Below are 13,755 nucleotides of genomic sequence, written 5' to 3'. Positions count from 1 at the left end.
TTGATACTTCTCAGTGTTTCGAAAGTTTCCTCTATGTCCCTCAGCATTTGATCTTCTTCGATGCTTTTGATTACTAAATCGTCCATGTAAACTTCAAGATTTCGACTTATCTGACCTTTGAAGGCTTGATCCATCAGCCTTTTATACGTGGCCCCCGCGTTTTTTAATCCGAAAGGCATCATTTTGTAGCAGAATGTGCCTTGGTCGGTGCGGAACGCTGTCTTGTCTTCGTCACCAGCCGCCATATGAATCTGGTGATACCATTTGTAGGCATCAAGGAAGCACTTGAATTTGAATGGGGCTACCGCATCTACCTTTAAGTCAATTTCCGGAAGTGGGTAACAATCTTTCGGACGTGCCTTGTTTAGATCTTTGTGGGACCATCACCGGGTTATCCATCCATGTTTGGTACTTGATTTCTCGGATGATTCCGGCGTGAATAAGGTCTTGTACTTGCTCGTTCATGGCTTTTGTCTGTTCGGGACCCATTTTTCGCTTCTTCTGCACAATTGGGGTAGTTAACGGATTCACCTTCAATTTGTGTTCTGAAATGTTCCGCGGGACACCAGCCATGTCCGCGGGTTGCCATGCGAAAATGTCGATATTCTTTGTCAATAATTGTTGCAGAAAAGTTCGGACGATTTCAGAGATAGCCGGACCAATTACTACGGTTTGGTCGGGAAATTTCTTGTTGAGGATCCACTTCTCCGGTTCAGTCCTCTGGCTTTGTTTGGAAACTTTGCTCGGTCTTGAACTTTCAGCTGTGTAGCAATGTCGGTTAACATGGATTATTGCTACGCCAGTGCAGGTTGGGACACCTACTGCTCCATGAGCTGTGGACGGATGTGCATTGAAGTCACCAATTGCCTCCCGTCCGAGGATAATATCATGCTTGGACCTTGCCGGTAAAACTAAGAATTCAACCTCTTCGGTTCGTGAGTGAATTCCATCACTAAGTGTAACCGGGAAAGTAATGACACCCCGCGAGTGCATTATTTCCCCACCAAACCCAGAGACGGGTGCGTGAATAGGTCGTAATCGTTCTTTATCCTCTTCTTCAAGCTGTTCAAAGCACTGTTCATACATAATGTCGGATGTACTACCGGTGTCGAAGAACACATATTGCGACCGGTAGTGTCCGAACAAGGCAGTAATTATCAAAGGGTTCTTGTTACATGGTCCTCCTTTGATACGAGGAAAAATGACTGGCTCATTTTTCCACTCTTCGTCCTCAAATTCTTTTCTCTTCCCGCTGGTCTGCTGAACTCCGTGAATCATATGAACGTTCAGATCCTTTATTTGCCTTTTTGACGGGCCCTGGTTATCCTTTTCGGGAGGTTTGCCACCCCCTGCCTTTGCGCATTTTACCAAGTGTTCCAATTTTCCATTTCTCACTGCTGCCTCAATTTCATTTCTTAAGGCTACACATTCATTTGTGTTGTGTCCAATGTCTTCATGATATGAGCAGTGTTTGTTTTTGTCGAGAAATGACTTCCTCGATATTGGTTGAGGTTTGCGGAAGGTTAGGTTCTCGGTCGTGAGGATTTCTGATGGAGATTTTGACAGCTGAGTCCAACTGTTACTGGAAGAACGTGCGGGAAAGTTGCTTTTGTTCTTATTGCTAATCAATTATCTCGCATCAAACTGCTTTGGTGCTTCTGTACTTGGTTGCAGTCTAGACCAAATTGGCCCCTTGGCCTGTCTATTTGGTCTTGGGGTTTGGAATTCGACTCTTGGCACTTGTTTTTGAGTACCGGATCCCAAGGTTTTCTCAGTTCTTGCGAATAGCTTGGCTGACGTCATGATTTCGTCCCAATATTTGGGCATACCATCTCTTCCGGTTAGAGTACGAATCAGGGTGTCACTATTTACATTCTTTCGGAATGCTCCTCTCAGTATGTCTTCACTGACTCCGCCAATATTAAGGCTCTCATTATTGAAACGAGTAATGAAATCCTCAATGGATTCGTTATTTCGCCTTACTACATCAAGTATTTCAGACGGGTCACGAGTGTGTTTCTTTTGTTGACTAAAGTGTTGGGAAAACTTTGCTACGAAGTCTTTCCAACTCTTAATGTGTCCGCAAGGCAATTTTTCAAACCATTCTCGCGCAGCTCCAGTAAACGTCAATGCGAACATATGGCACCAATACGGAAGATTCCAACCACTGACTCCTCCAACCGCTTCGAACCTTAGCAAGTGATCACTGGGGTCCGTCATCCCGTTATATGTCCCAACGGATGTTGGTATTTTCGCGTTTATCGGGAATAAAGCTGTCGCGATGGCCGGAATGAACTTGGATTTTTCTGCTAATGACTCTGGGCGGTATGGTTTGGAGAAGTCGTGTTCCGCATTGCTGTAATACTCTGCGTGGCAAATAGCCGATCGCGGGTAACTAGCCTCTCCGAATGGAAGAAAACGGCTGTCTCCGCTGTAATAACTACCTCCTGGATGATATGTTGAGTCGTGTCCGTCTAGTTCTTCTTCGTAAGACGGTACTCGCATATTTATGCGGGGACGAGGACGTAACCTCGGGATTTCCTTCTGGTATTGCTCTTCTGGATGACTGTACTGAATATGACTTCCTCTTATTGGAGGAGAAATAGATCTCCTAGGAGGGTCATCATAACTTAGGGTACGCGTGTGAAGTCGCTCATTCCGTACCCTTCGTCCATATTCAGCGGCTAGACTCTCTTGTTGAATACGGAACCACTCATCCGGAGACAAGAGTTCCTCAGATCTGTGGCTTGTTGTATGAGTTTTCCTCAGGGCTGAGTCACCTGAATTTTCTTCGAGGTCCAATTCTGGGTGGGTCCGGCGACTTTCTCTCATAGTTCGCTCAAGATCTCCCAAATTGGAACCTCTCTGAGCTGTAACCCCTCCCAAATCGTTGGGCGGGGTACCAGCTGGTGTTACTACATTTCTTGTACCCACTGGAGCAGCGTCTGCCAATGGGGTACGATGCTTTCGAGTTGATGCACCACCCAAAGTAAAACCTCCAGGTGTCACGACATCATCTTACTCATCTGGAGTAAGATTCTGAGCGAACAATGACGTTGCTCTCTCACGTGTTTCTAGGTTAGTAACACGTGGGATTTGTTCTGAGGTCCCCGTCGGCCCTTTAGGAATTTGATTCATATCGTGACTTCGAAAACAAAATTTGTTGTTCTAACAAAAACACAGATGACGCCAATGAAGAAACACGGATCCTCTCCCCGGGTATGGGTCCTGGATCCGATGAGTCAACAGGGTAGGATACGGTTAACTACCAAACGATATGAACCTAATTGCCTAAAGTCCAGTGACGAACACCTGCAAAACAGACACCGTGAACTCATTACGGGAAGGACAAGAGGAGGGGTCTTCCCGTAACCACCCTCCGGCGTGAGAATAAGTATTGTTCTGTAGAAGATAAGCACTTAAGTAAATCGAGAGAGTACAGTGAGAGTGAATGAATACCTCATGATGGTTGAGAGAGTATTTATAGCCGAAGGTTGTGAGAAGGTGATTGGGGCCAGCTGTCATTTAAGAAGATGTCTGCATAACCGTCTGGACACATGTCCTTATGTGATAGGTTCATCCTATACGTTGCATGTGCATGCATAACAACCTGGACACGTGTCTTTTTCCCATTGACTAATGGGGGAATATTGGCCATGTGCACGGTTATAACGTCCTTGCCACTTGTCATCAATTGACTGGCCGGGGGCTCACGTATTGCCCAAGAAAGCATCTTGGTAAATCTTCTAGAAGGCAATCATGTGTTGACAGCTGTCCCAGAGCATTTACCTCGTGGTTATTTACGCGGAAGGATGGCTCTTCCCGCAAATGACCTTTGAGGGTGCTGTGGTGTTTCCGCATGCGCTATGAGGGTGTTCCTTCCTCAGATGATTATGCAGATGGTTTATATGTCCCGCGGGTGACTTATGAGGGACTTCTGATTAACCCACGGGTAGTCCTTAAAAGTATTTGGGTCTTTTTGGTACCCTACCTCTATACCATATAAGCAAACAATTGGCTTGAATTATAGTATATTGCTAACGTTTCACCATCTCAACAATTACTACATGTATACAAAGAACCCACTGACAATTATAAACATAAATGAAAAGGCAAGTCATTAAAAGTAAGGCAAACCAAGAAAATGATAATGTATGAATTGAGTATTAAGAATTGGGTTTGTTTTTTAAATCAAACCTACAACAACATATTTGTAATGCAAAGACTTGGGTTTAACAACAAGAAATTTGAAATGTATAATTGATGTGGGTTTAAATGGAAAACTAAAGACATTCAACAAGGGGTAACTACAATGAGTACCTAAACCAACAAATGGAAAAAATCAACAAAACTAACGTATGATTTGGGATCAAGTGTGAATAGCAACTAAAGAAAGCCAGAGCATCCAAATATACAACTGATTTTGAAGAAGAAACAACACAATAACCATTATTAAGCTGCTTAAAAATACACATTGTACCTGATGCTGAAAAATAAGTACATTTTTTGAATAATACACTTTGTGTGTAATAAAGTTTTGATGATTAAAGAATTTTATGTATACATACAAATTTTCAAATCTCATAATTAAACATGCGTTCAATTATAATCAATGGATAACAAAGGGAGATATAATTTAAAATTTTGTTTAGTTGTAAGAACTTTGAGAAACTAAATATGGACCATATGTTTAATTAATTACGTAAGAATTTGTGTTTCTAAATTAAATTGTAACATAAATTTAAAGAAATAGAGAATTAATATTATTAAATTGTAAAGAGTTATTTAAGCAAAATGCACACAAAAAGGACAAAATCATCGATTCATGTTATCTTTCATTGTTTTTCATATTTAATTATTGTTTTTAACCAAATCAATTTTTTATAAAAAAAAAACTAATTTTTCAAACCAAAGTAGACTTTTTATAATTGCATACATTCCACAAGTTACATTTCTTTGTGATAACTTATGTAATAACATTTACATAAGTTACATCTCTTTTAAAAGGAAAATTGGATTTTAATAATCTTAATTTAACGCAATTGGTCGATAATAATCCCAACTTTGAAAATAGTTGTTACTGGTCCCAACTTTCACACTATTTGTTTTCATTGGACCTCCGTTAAAAAAATTTTAAACGACGTTAAGTTTTTTCCAAATTTCAAATTGATGTTTTAGGGTTTTTGATCGGAATGAGAATATGAATCGATTGATGTAAAACTTAACTCGAAACGACGCTTCAAACGACTTGTTTTTTGTTAATTAAAAGTTTAAGCACCGGAATTGAAGCAACCTTCGGTCGTTTGGACCATCATTCGAACGTAAGTTTTACATCAATCGACTCGTATTCTCATTCCGATCAAAATCCTTAAAACATCAGTTTGAATTTGGAAATAAGTTAATGTCGTTAAGTTTTTTTTTTAACAGATGTCCAAAGAAAACAAATAGTGTGAAAGTTGGGACCAGTGGCAGCTATTTTTAAAGTTGAGATTATTATCGGCTAACTGCATTAAGTTGGGATTATTAAAATCCAATTTGCCCTTTTAAAAAAAACTATGATAACATACGCAATAACATTTACATGAGTTATATTTACATAAGTTATATATCATCCTAGTCACAGTTACATGGAAAGAAAATTTGTGACAACTTATGTAATAACATTTACATAAGTTACATTTACACAAGTTACATTTCGTTAAAAATACATTTACATTAGTTGCAGTTACACAAGTTACATTTCGTTAAAAAAATATCTACGTTACTTAAAACATACAGTGTAACTAATATAATAGCATTTACACAGGTTATGTCATAACATTACATAAGAAAGGTTAATTTTACAAATTAAAAGAAGATAATACAAATGTAATATCTTATTACAAAGAATACAAATATATTAATAAAATTTTGAAAATAACACATATACATAATTACATCCCATATTTTTTTATAAAAATTAACATAAAACAACTTAAATTTGACTTTCAAAAATCATGAATTTATAAAAAGAATTAGAAATGGATTTAAGTGTATTCTATACATTATGTTCCAATTCCAAAAATACAAGAAAATAACATAATATGCAGGCGCTTAAATTTCAAGCCAGGAAACACGAGAGTATAAGAAGAGAGAATTTTAAAAACTAAAAGAATTAATTAAATAGATAACTTTGAAAATTTAAGGATGTCTATAGCACACTAAAAATATAATAATAATTTTTTATAATTACACGTTGTTCACCTTGGAAAAACAAATCCCTTTGGTATATCCATTATTAAAAAGTAATTTTTGAAAACAAACTTTTCCTTTTGAATTGTTGGTGAGAGGCATGCTCATCATAAAAATTCTTATACGATTTTGATTAGATATGAAAAACCGAATGAACATATAATTCATGGTTGACTTTTTAGAATGAGAGGAAAAACAGTTTACTATAATACCTTTTTTTTATTTTTTAATGGACTTATAATGTGACTTAGTGTCATCCACATAATTAATTTTCAATTGCTTGAAACTAATATGGATTCTCAAATTAAATCAGCCTTAAATAACAATTCACTTATCGAGTATACATCGAGAAAATCAATAAAACTTTACACTTTCAATAAGAAGTCATCAATAAACTTATTTATTTTACTTTTAAAAAACTTAAATAATCTAACAATACTATTAAAGCAAAACACATGGTCCACAAGTCACTCAACTAGGCTGTCCACATATGCAGCCCAGTCATCAAGTTTTCATTTACAAATTGTCCACCTATGATGCCATTGATATAATCACCCTATATTTAAACTTAACAATTCACAATTTTTACCCTAAACATATTTTTCTCTCTTTCTCTATTAGCCGGATCTCCTTTCACCCTCTCATATATTCCAGCTAATCTAGATCTAGATTTGTGTTAATCGTTTTCCGGTAAGTTTATATTTTATAATAAACTTCCGATTGTTGATATATGTATTTCCGGCAACATTATATTTTCTCCCGTTTATTGTTTCTTCTAACCTTTTTATCTTTATTTTCATTGTTAACTGACTTAGGTTGTAAATAAAAACGACGATGAAGCTAATATGTGGACGTATTTACGTTTTCCGTTAAGTTTTTTCGGTTATGTGTTATACCTGTAACAATGGTTGTTTTATATTTATTTGAAGTTTTATATTTTTCTTTCCTCTCATATATTCCGGCTAATCTAGATCTAGAGTTGTATTAATCGTTTTCCGGTAAGTTTATATTTTATAATAAACTTCTGATTTTTGATATATGTATTTCCGGCAACATTATATTTTCTTCCGGTTATTGTTTCCTCTAACCTTTTTATCTTTATTTTCATTGTTAACTGATTTTATTAAAATCGATTTAGGTTGTAAATAAAAAATGGCGATGAAGCTAATATGTGGACGTGTTTACGTTTTTCCGGTAACTTTTTCCGTTAAGTTTTTCCGGTTATATGTTATACCTATAACAATGGTTATTTTATATTTATTTGAAGTTTTATATTTTTCTTTCCTGTTTGTGTGTTTTATATGTTGTTCTTCTAGGTTTTAACTAAAAATCAGCTTCATCCATGAGCAATATCGTTATTTCGTTTTTTCCTGGAAGACACATTTAAATTACCCGGTTGTTATAACAAAACTTTATTATTTCAGATTATTTACCCGATTGATTTACGGAATATTTTAGTTTACCTTCTAAATCTAAATCCGAGATACCATGGTTATTATCATTATATTTTTTTCCAGTAAGACATTCAATTTTTCCAATTATAAATTAAATATCAAATTTTTCATAATATCAACATTAATATTCTACTTTATAGTTTCAGGTTAATGTCCCGACTGATACAAGCTAATTTTCATGGATTAAACATTACTTTATAAGATATATTTTTTATATTGATTTATATTTCTATTTTGAATATTTAATTATATTCATTATTTGTAGATAAAATAATATATTGATCTATATCGGATATACCTTTATGTATATATTTTTTTTCCGGCGTGCCTTAGTATACATAAATTACACATTTAAGTATCTCATTAATACAATTTATTGAGTTTGACTATCCTTATTTGTTTAAATAACTAATTAACAACTTAATTAACTTTCCAAGTTAATAAGTTTTCCGACCATTTCTAAAAATAAGTTTTTAGTTTTAAATTACATTTACATATATATTGTAATTAATATAGTTTAATTATCCCATTATTACATTTTATATACTTTGACTTTCCTTATTTTATAAAGAAATCGATTGAAAAAATTAACCACATTTCCGACCTCATTTACTATTTGATCATTTTTATTAAATCGTTTTTGACCATTCATTAAGGTAAATCGTTTTAAATATTAAATAACATTTACATATTTATAGTACTTTTCTTACTACTATTTTTAATTCTGGTAATTCCTTTTATATTAATATTTAACTTTACAAAAATAATTGAGTAATAATAACTTTACAAAAATAAGCTTTACACATTTAAACTTTGACTGTATTATTAACAGCCATATTTTCATAATTTACAAAATGATCTGATTTGTATTTATTAATATATTTAACTACAAAATATAATTAACCTATTTAAACTTCTTTTAAATTCGGAATTTGACCAATATTTAAACAAAATTTTAAAGGTTTTAATACTCTCCATAATTTTAAACTCATTTCAAAATCTTTCCATAATTTTTTGAAGTTTTTAAATTAAGCGATTTGATTTTCATTTTTATAATTATTTCTAAATTAATTAGTTATATTAGTAAAATTATAACCAATTTGATTTTAATTTTTGTGATTTGACATTAACTAGAATAAGTTATTTTAATATTCAAAAAACTGATTGTCAAACTAAAAATACTTGCCATAATTGTAATGTAATCTTACTTTAATTTACATGAATATTAATTATCAATTAATACTAAAATAATAACCGCGTTATTTTAGAACATAATATTCAAATTGACATAATTTCTAATAATCAATACTTAATATATCATAAATTAAATAACCGTTTTATCATCATTTATAAATATTATTTGGCACATATGATTTAGTGAATATTATTAAACATGATAACTTTTCATAATTTATTAATATTATTATTCTCATGAATCAAGATATTTCAAATTATTTTTTTCTTTACATGAAAGACCAAATTTAAACTTAAATTTCTGTCACTTATAAGTTTACCATTCGATATCGTATTATTCATAGATATTCCATCATAACTACATCTAAATTTCAATATTTTCGCTGCAACCATGTAATTTTTCAACGAATTATTAATATACATTTCACAAAGATTAATGTCACTAAGTTTCTCAATAATGTATAATAAACACGTATTATATTTTTACCCATTTTAACTAATAAGTTTTTTAAACATAATATAAATATTCTAGTTATAACATCCAAACAATTTGATAGTCTAAGTCTTCATAATGTTTTCAAAGAATATTAAAAATATTTGATAATTTATTTCTTATACGTTTATATTGGTTTTCATTGATTTTGTATCATATTTTTTCACCTTTAATTATTTTCAAAGTCAACATAAATTTTTTTAATCTTTTCAAAGTTATTTGAAAATTCATTTATTGTAAAACGTTTTTAAGTTTTGCAAGTTTAACAAAATATTAATGTCATTAATTTAAAAGTTTGTTGCAATATTGGTCAAAAATAAAAAAAAATCATAATTTTTTGAAGTTGACTAATTCCAATTTTTTTATATTTTATAACTATTTTGAAAATATTTCAAAACAGGTTGTTTTAAAAGAGTATCAAATTTGTTAGTTATAAAATGACGGCCAAAAAAGGTTTTTATTGATATATCTTTTTGTTTAATGGTTTAAGTTAGAAAGATGTTTTATGTTATCATTTTACTTTGTTTGTTGTTATATGTTATTTTATTTTAATAAAAACAACTTTATTAATGTTCAAATGTTACTCATTATTAAATATGTTATTATGTATATTTAATTTGGATGCTATTGTTTTATCATATTTTCAGGTGGTGAAGCAAAATGAGTTTTTTTTTTTGTAGAATGCTTGAAGAAGTTGATGATGGTTTAATATGAAAGAACATGTATATGTCTTTTGTTGATGTTTTTTGGTTGTTCGATGTACATTAACTTATTGTAACTTTTAACTTTTAATATCTAGGCAATGTAAATGTTTAACGTTTTGGTCCGAAAGTTTGAAGAAGTTTTGTGTTGCTTGAATTTGTTGTTTAAATTTATTATGTTTGTTGACATGTTTTTCCACCTGCGTGTAACACGGGCTATACCCTAGTATACAAGAAAATCTATTCATCCTCTCCTCTCTAGTTTTCTACAAGTGCAAAACATTAATAATAAAGTTTGGTGTCGTAAGATTCCTATTGGTTCATTTAAACTGTAACGAACGTAATCAATATCGATTGAATTCGCGTGACACGTTGTCGTAACACTTGGGTTTTACCAACACCTGGGATTTACCAACAACACTTCGATTTTATCGACGTCAAATTTCCACACACGTGTTTTACCTATGTCTGTGCTTTACCAACACCGCTCGAGTTTAACCAACACCCGGGTTTTACCAATGTAACAAAAGTACCAATACCGATCAATTTCGTGTTAATTTGTCGTTGTAATGCTTGGGTTTTTACCAAAGTCTGGGTGTTACATTTTCACCAACAATGCTTGAGTTTTACCAACGCCTAAGTTTTACCAACACTATGTTTTATCTACTGAGAAAACCCGTTTTATATGTTAATTTTCGAGTTTAATTTTGGTATTGTAATGAACATAACCGATACCAATCGAATTCACATAGATTCTTTACGCAACACTCAAGTTGTACCAACACCCGGTTTTACCGACCGAATAAATTGTAACATCCCGAATATTATAATAACAAATAAAATGAGTTTATGATTTAAAAACGTGTGTTAATATTTAATTAGTATTAAATGAAAGAAAAGATCATGGACTTGGAAAAATTAGGATGGATTATAGGGTGATGGGCCTTAGGTCCATGGGCCTTAAGGAGTATAAATATCTCCTTAAGCCATCCTAAAACCCTAACTCTCATTCCATCTTTCCATGGTCTCTACACACTCAAGAACATACACACACTTTCCTTACTATAAATAAATGGCCAAGAGAAAGAAGAAGATTCGAGGTTAAACGAACTTTGAACATTAATAGATCTTCAATATACAAGTTAGATCCAAGGTTTAAGGTTCATAAACAAGCTAACCGAGACCAAACGAACACGAAAAGGTATGTTCTTGATCCTTAAAGATGCCGATTTCATTAACGGTTGGCCTTGAAACTCAAATATAAGGTGGATCGGGTAGAAACGAAACATAAAGTGGTAAACTTGATGTTAGAAATGAACTTAACGAACATATGAACACGAACGGCTCGTTTAAGAAACCCTAGATCTAGCTTTGAACATTTCTAGCTCAAAGGTTCAAACTTTATGATCCTTCGGGCCAAGTTTTGGTCTGAAACGATTAGTGCAACGTTGGTGTATCCATATCGAGCTATAACAAGGTGCTAAGGCTAAGTTAAGCGCGAGGTAATGGTGTTTAGGGCCAAACCGTAACCTTAGAGGTCAAGTCGTCGCTTACACGGGTTCTAGACTCGTTTACATTGTGTATGCGCATACAAGGACTCGATTACATCCCTTGGAACTCGAATACATTGCTACAACTCGCATACAATACTTAGATAAATATATATATAGACTCGCATACAATACTTAGTATTATAATGGACACTGCATACATACAATTCGCATACAATACTTAGTATTATAATACTTAGTATTATAATGAACATTGCATACATACAACTCGCATACAATACTTAGATAAATATATAGACTCGCATACAATACTTAGTATTATAATGAACATTGCATACATACAACTCGCATACAATACTTAGCTAAATATATATAGACTCGCATACAATACTTAGTATTATAATGAACATTGCATACATACAACTCGCATACAATACTTAGATAAATATATATAGACTCGCATACAATATTTAGTATTAAAATGGACATTGCATACATAAAATTCGCATACAATACTTAGAAATATACAAGACTCGCTTACAATGAGTTGGATTACACAAGACTCGCTTACAATGATTACTATACCCTAGACTCGCTTACTTGGGTACTTGAGTACATCTCCTAGGACTCGAATACAATCTTAGACTCAATTACATTGTATGCCTTGCATACCATGCCCAACTTGATTATATAATTGTCTCATTTAAACATAAAGAGAGGTTTTCTTGAACTAAGTAAATGAATGCAAAGAAATAAAGCAAAGGAAGAAAGAGCATGTACATCATAAATTGAATACATAAAATACCCGAAACCTTAACACTTAGAAACACCCGGGTACAATTGTAATCAAACAAACAAATAGTAATCGGGAATGACGGGTGTTCTGGGGTAAAATATTCTAAGTAAATGTGAGCTAATACTAAGGAAAGAAAGAAGATAGATATTAAAGTAAATGAGAATATTCTAAGTAATTGTAATCTAAAACAAGGCCAATGGATTTCACCAGACTTAACCATTTTGATAGAAGCACAAATAGGACAAGTATTGATACATGTAACTTGTATACAGTTAGCAGAGCTCAATTAAAGAAATGAATAACGATAAACAGAGAAAGGAACAGAATCCAGGTGAGTTTCTAGCCCCATTCCTTGTTATGTTTTTGGGGTTGTGTGCATACTCGATGTGATTGTTAATACATTTATCCTAAGAGATAAGTGTATGCCTTATGTGATTATGTGAAAGGTATGAATGATTGCTTGACGATACGTGAATGATCTTTGGATATTGCACGTATTGCCAAGGGAAGTGATTAGCTCCTTACATGGATAATTAAATAATAACTTATATACAGTGTTCCTTCTATTGATAATATAGAGTTTCTTCTATGGATAATGTATAATGTTCCTTCTATGGATAGCAGAGTGTTCATTCAATGGATAATATAGTTTTACTTCTATGGATAATACATACAGTGTTCCTTCTATGGAAAGTATATAGAGCGTTCCTTCTATGGAAAGTATATAGAGTGTTCATTCTATAGAGAATATATATAGTATGAGTAATAGTAATGGTTCTTTTAATAGATATTTTGTGATGTTCCTCTTACGGATATTTATACAAGGTTTAAGTAATAATATGTATCTTCGGATACGTGAATGAATGTATGAGAATGAAATGTATGTTGCCTGATTAACTAGAACTCACTCAACGTTGCTGACTTTTAGTATGCACGCAGGTAAATATGTTTAATGAGCTAGCATGGGGAGGGCACATGGCATGGATTGAATGGTTGGCATCTGAAGATGGAAGAGAAATGATGTATTAAATATGATGTTGTATATTATGTTTTAAAGAAAAGATCGAATGTTTTGTATCGAATGATTAAAGTTAATGTTTCCGCGAAAGTTTTAATAAACTCTGATTTGTAGATATGTGTTTATGAGTAAATCCAACGTCCAAAGTAGGGCACCGGTAACAGGGCCTTACATAAATGTCGTTTTAAATATGTTAAATTTTTTATCGGGCTTTACAAGCAACGTCCGGATTTACCGACCGAATAAACACCATTATAAAATATTTTAACGTTTTTATATGTTAATTTAACGAATTTATTTTTAGGTTTAATTCTGATGCCGTAAAAAACGTAATCGATACCGACCGATTTCTTGTAA

The 13,755-nt window shown here is 32.8% G+C and overlaps 1 protein-coding gene across 1 annotated transcript; it reads right to left on the bottom strand.

The window, feature by feature from the left end:
* Window positions 1-321: 321 nt before the first annotated feature.
* LOC143549148 (uncharacterized) lies at window positions 322-1,278 on the bottom strand. The gene has a single exon (XM_077040128.1). The coding sequence runs from the start codon at window positions 1,276-1,278 to the stop codon at window positions 322-324; it is 957 nt and encodes a 318-aa protein (XP_076896243.1).
* Window positions 1,279-13,755: the final 12,477 nt, after the last annotated feature.

The sequence above is a fragment of the Bidens hawaiensis genome, unplaced genomic scaffold, assembly GCF_021521415.1.
Source record: "Bidens hawaiensis isolate Kalapana, Puna unplaced genomic scaffold, B.hawaiensis_p1.1 tig00015444_1, whole genome shotgun sequence".
Classification (NCBI taxonomy): Eukaryota; Viridiplantae; Streptophyta; class Magnoliopsida; order Asterales; family Asteraceae; genus Bidens; species Bidens hawaiensis.
Note: the sequence above shows the minus strand (reverse complement) of the source record. Positions and strands in the feature narration are given on the sequence as shown.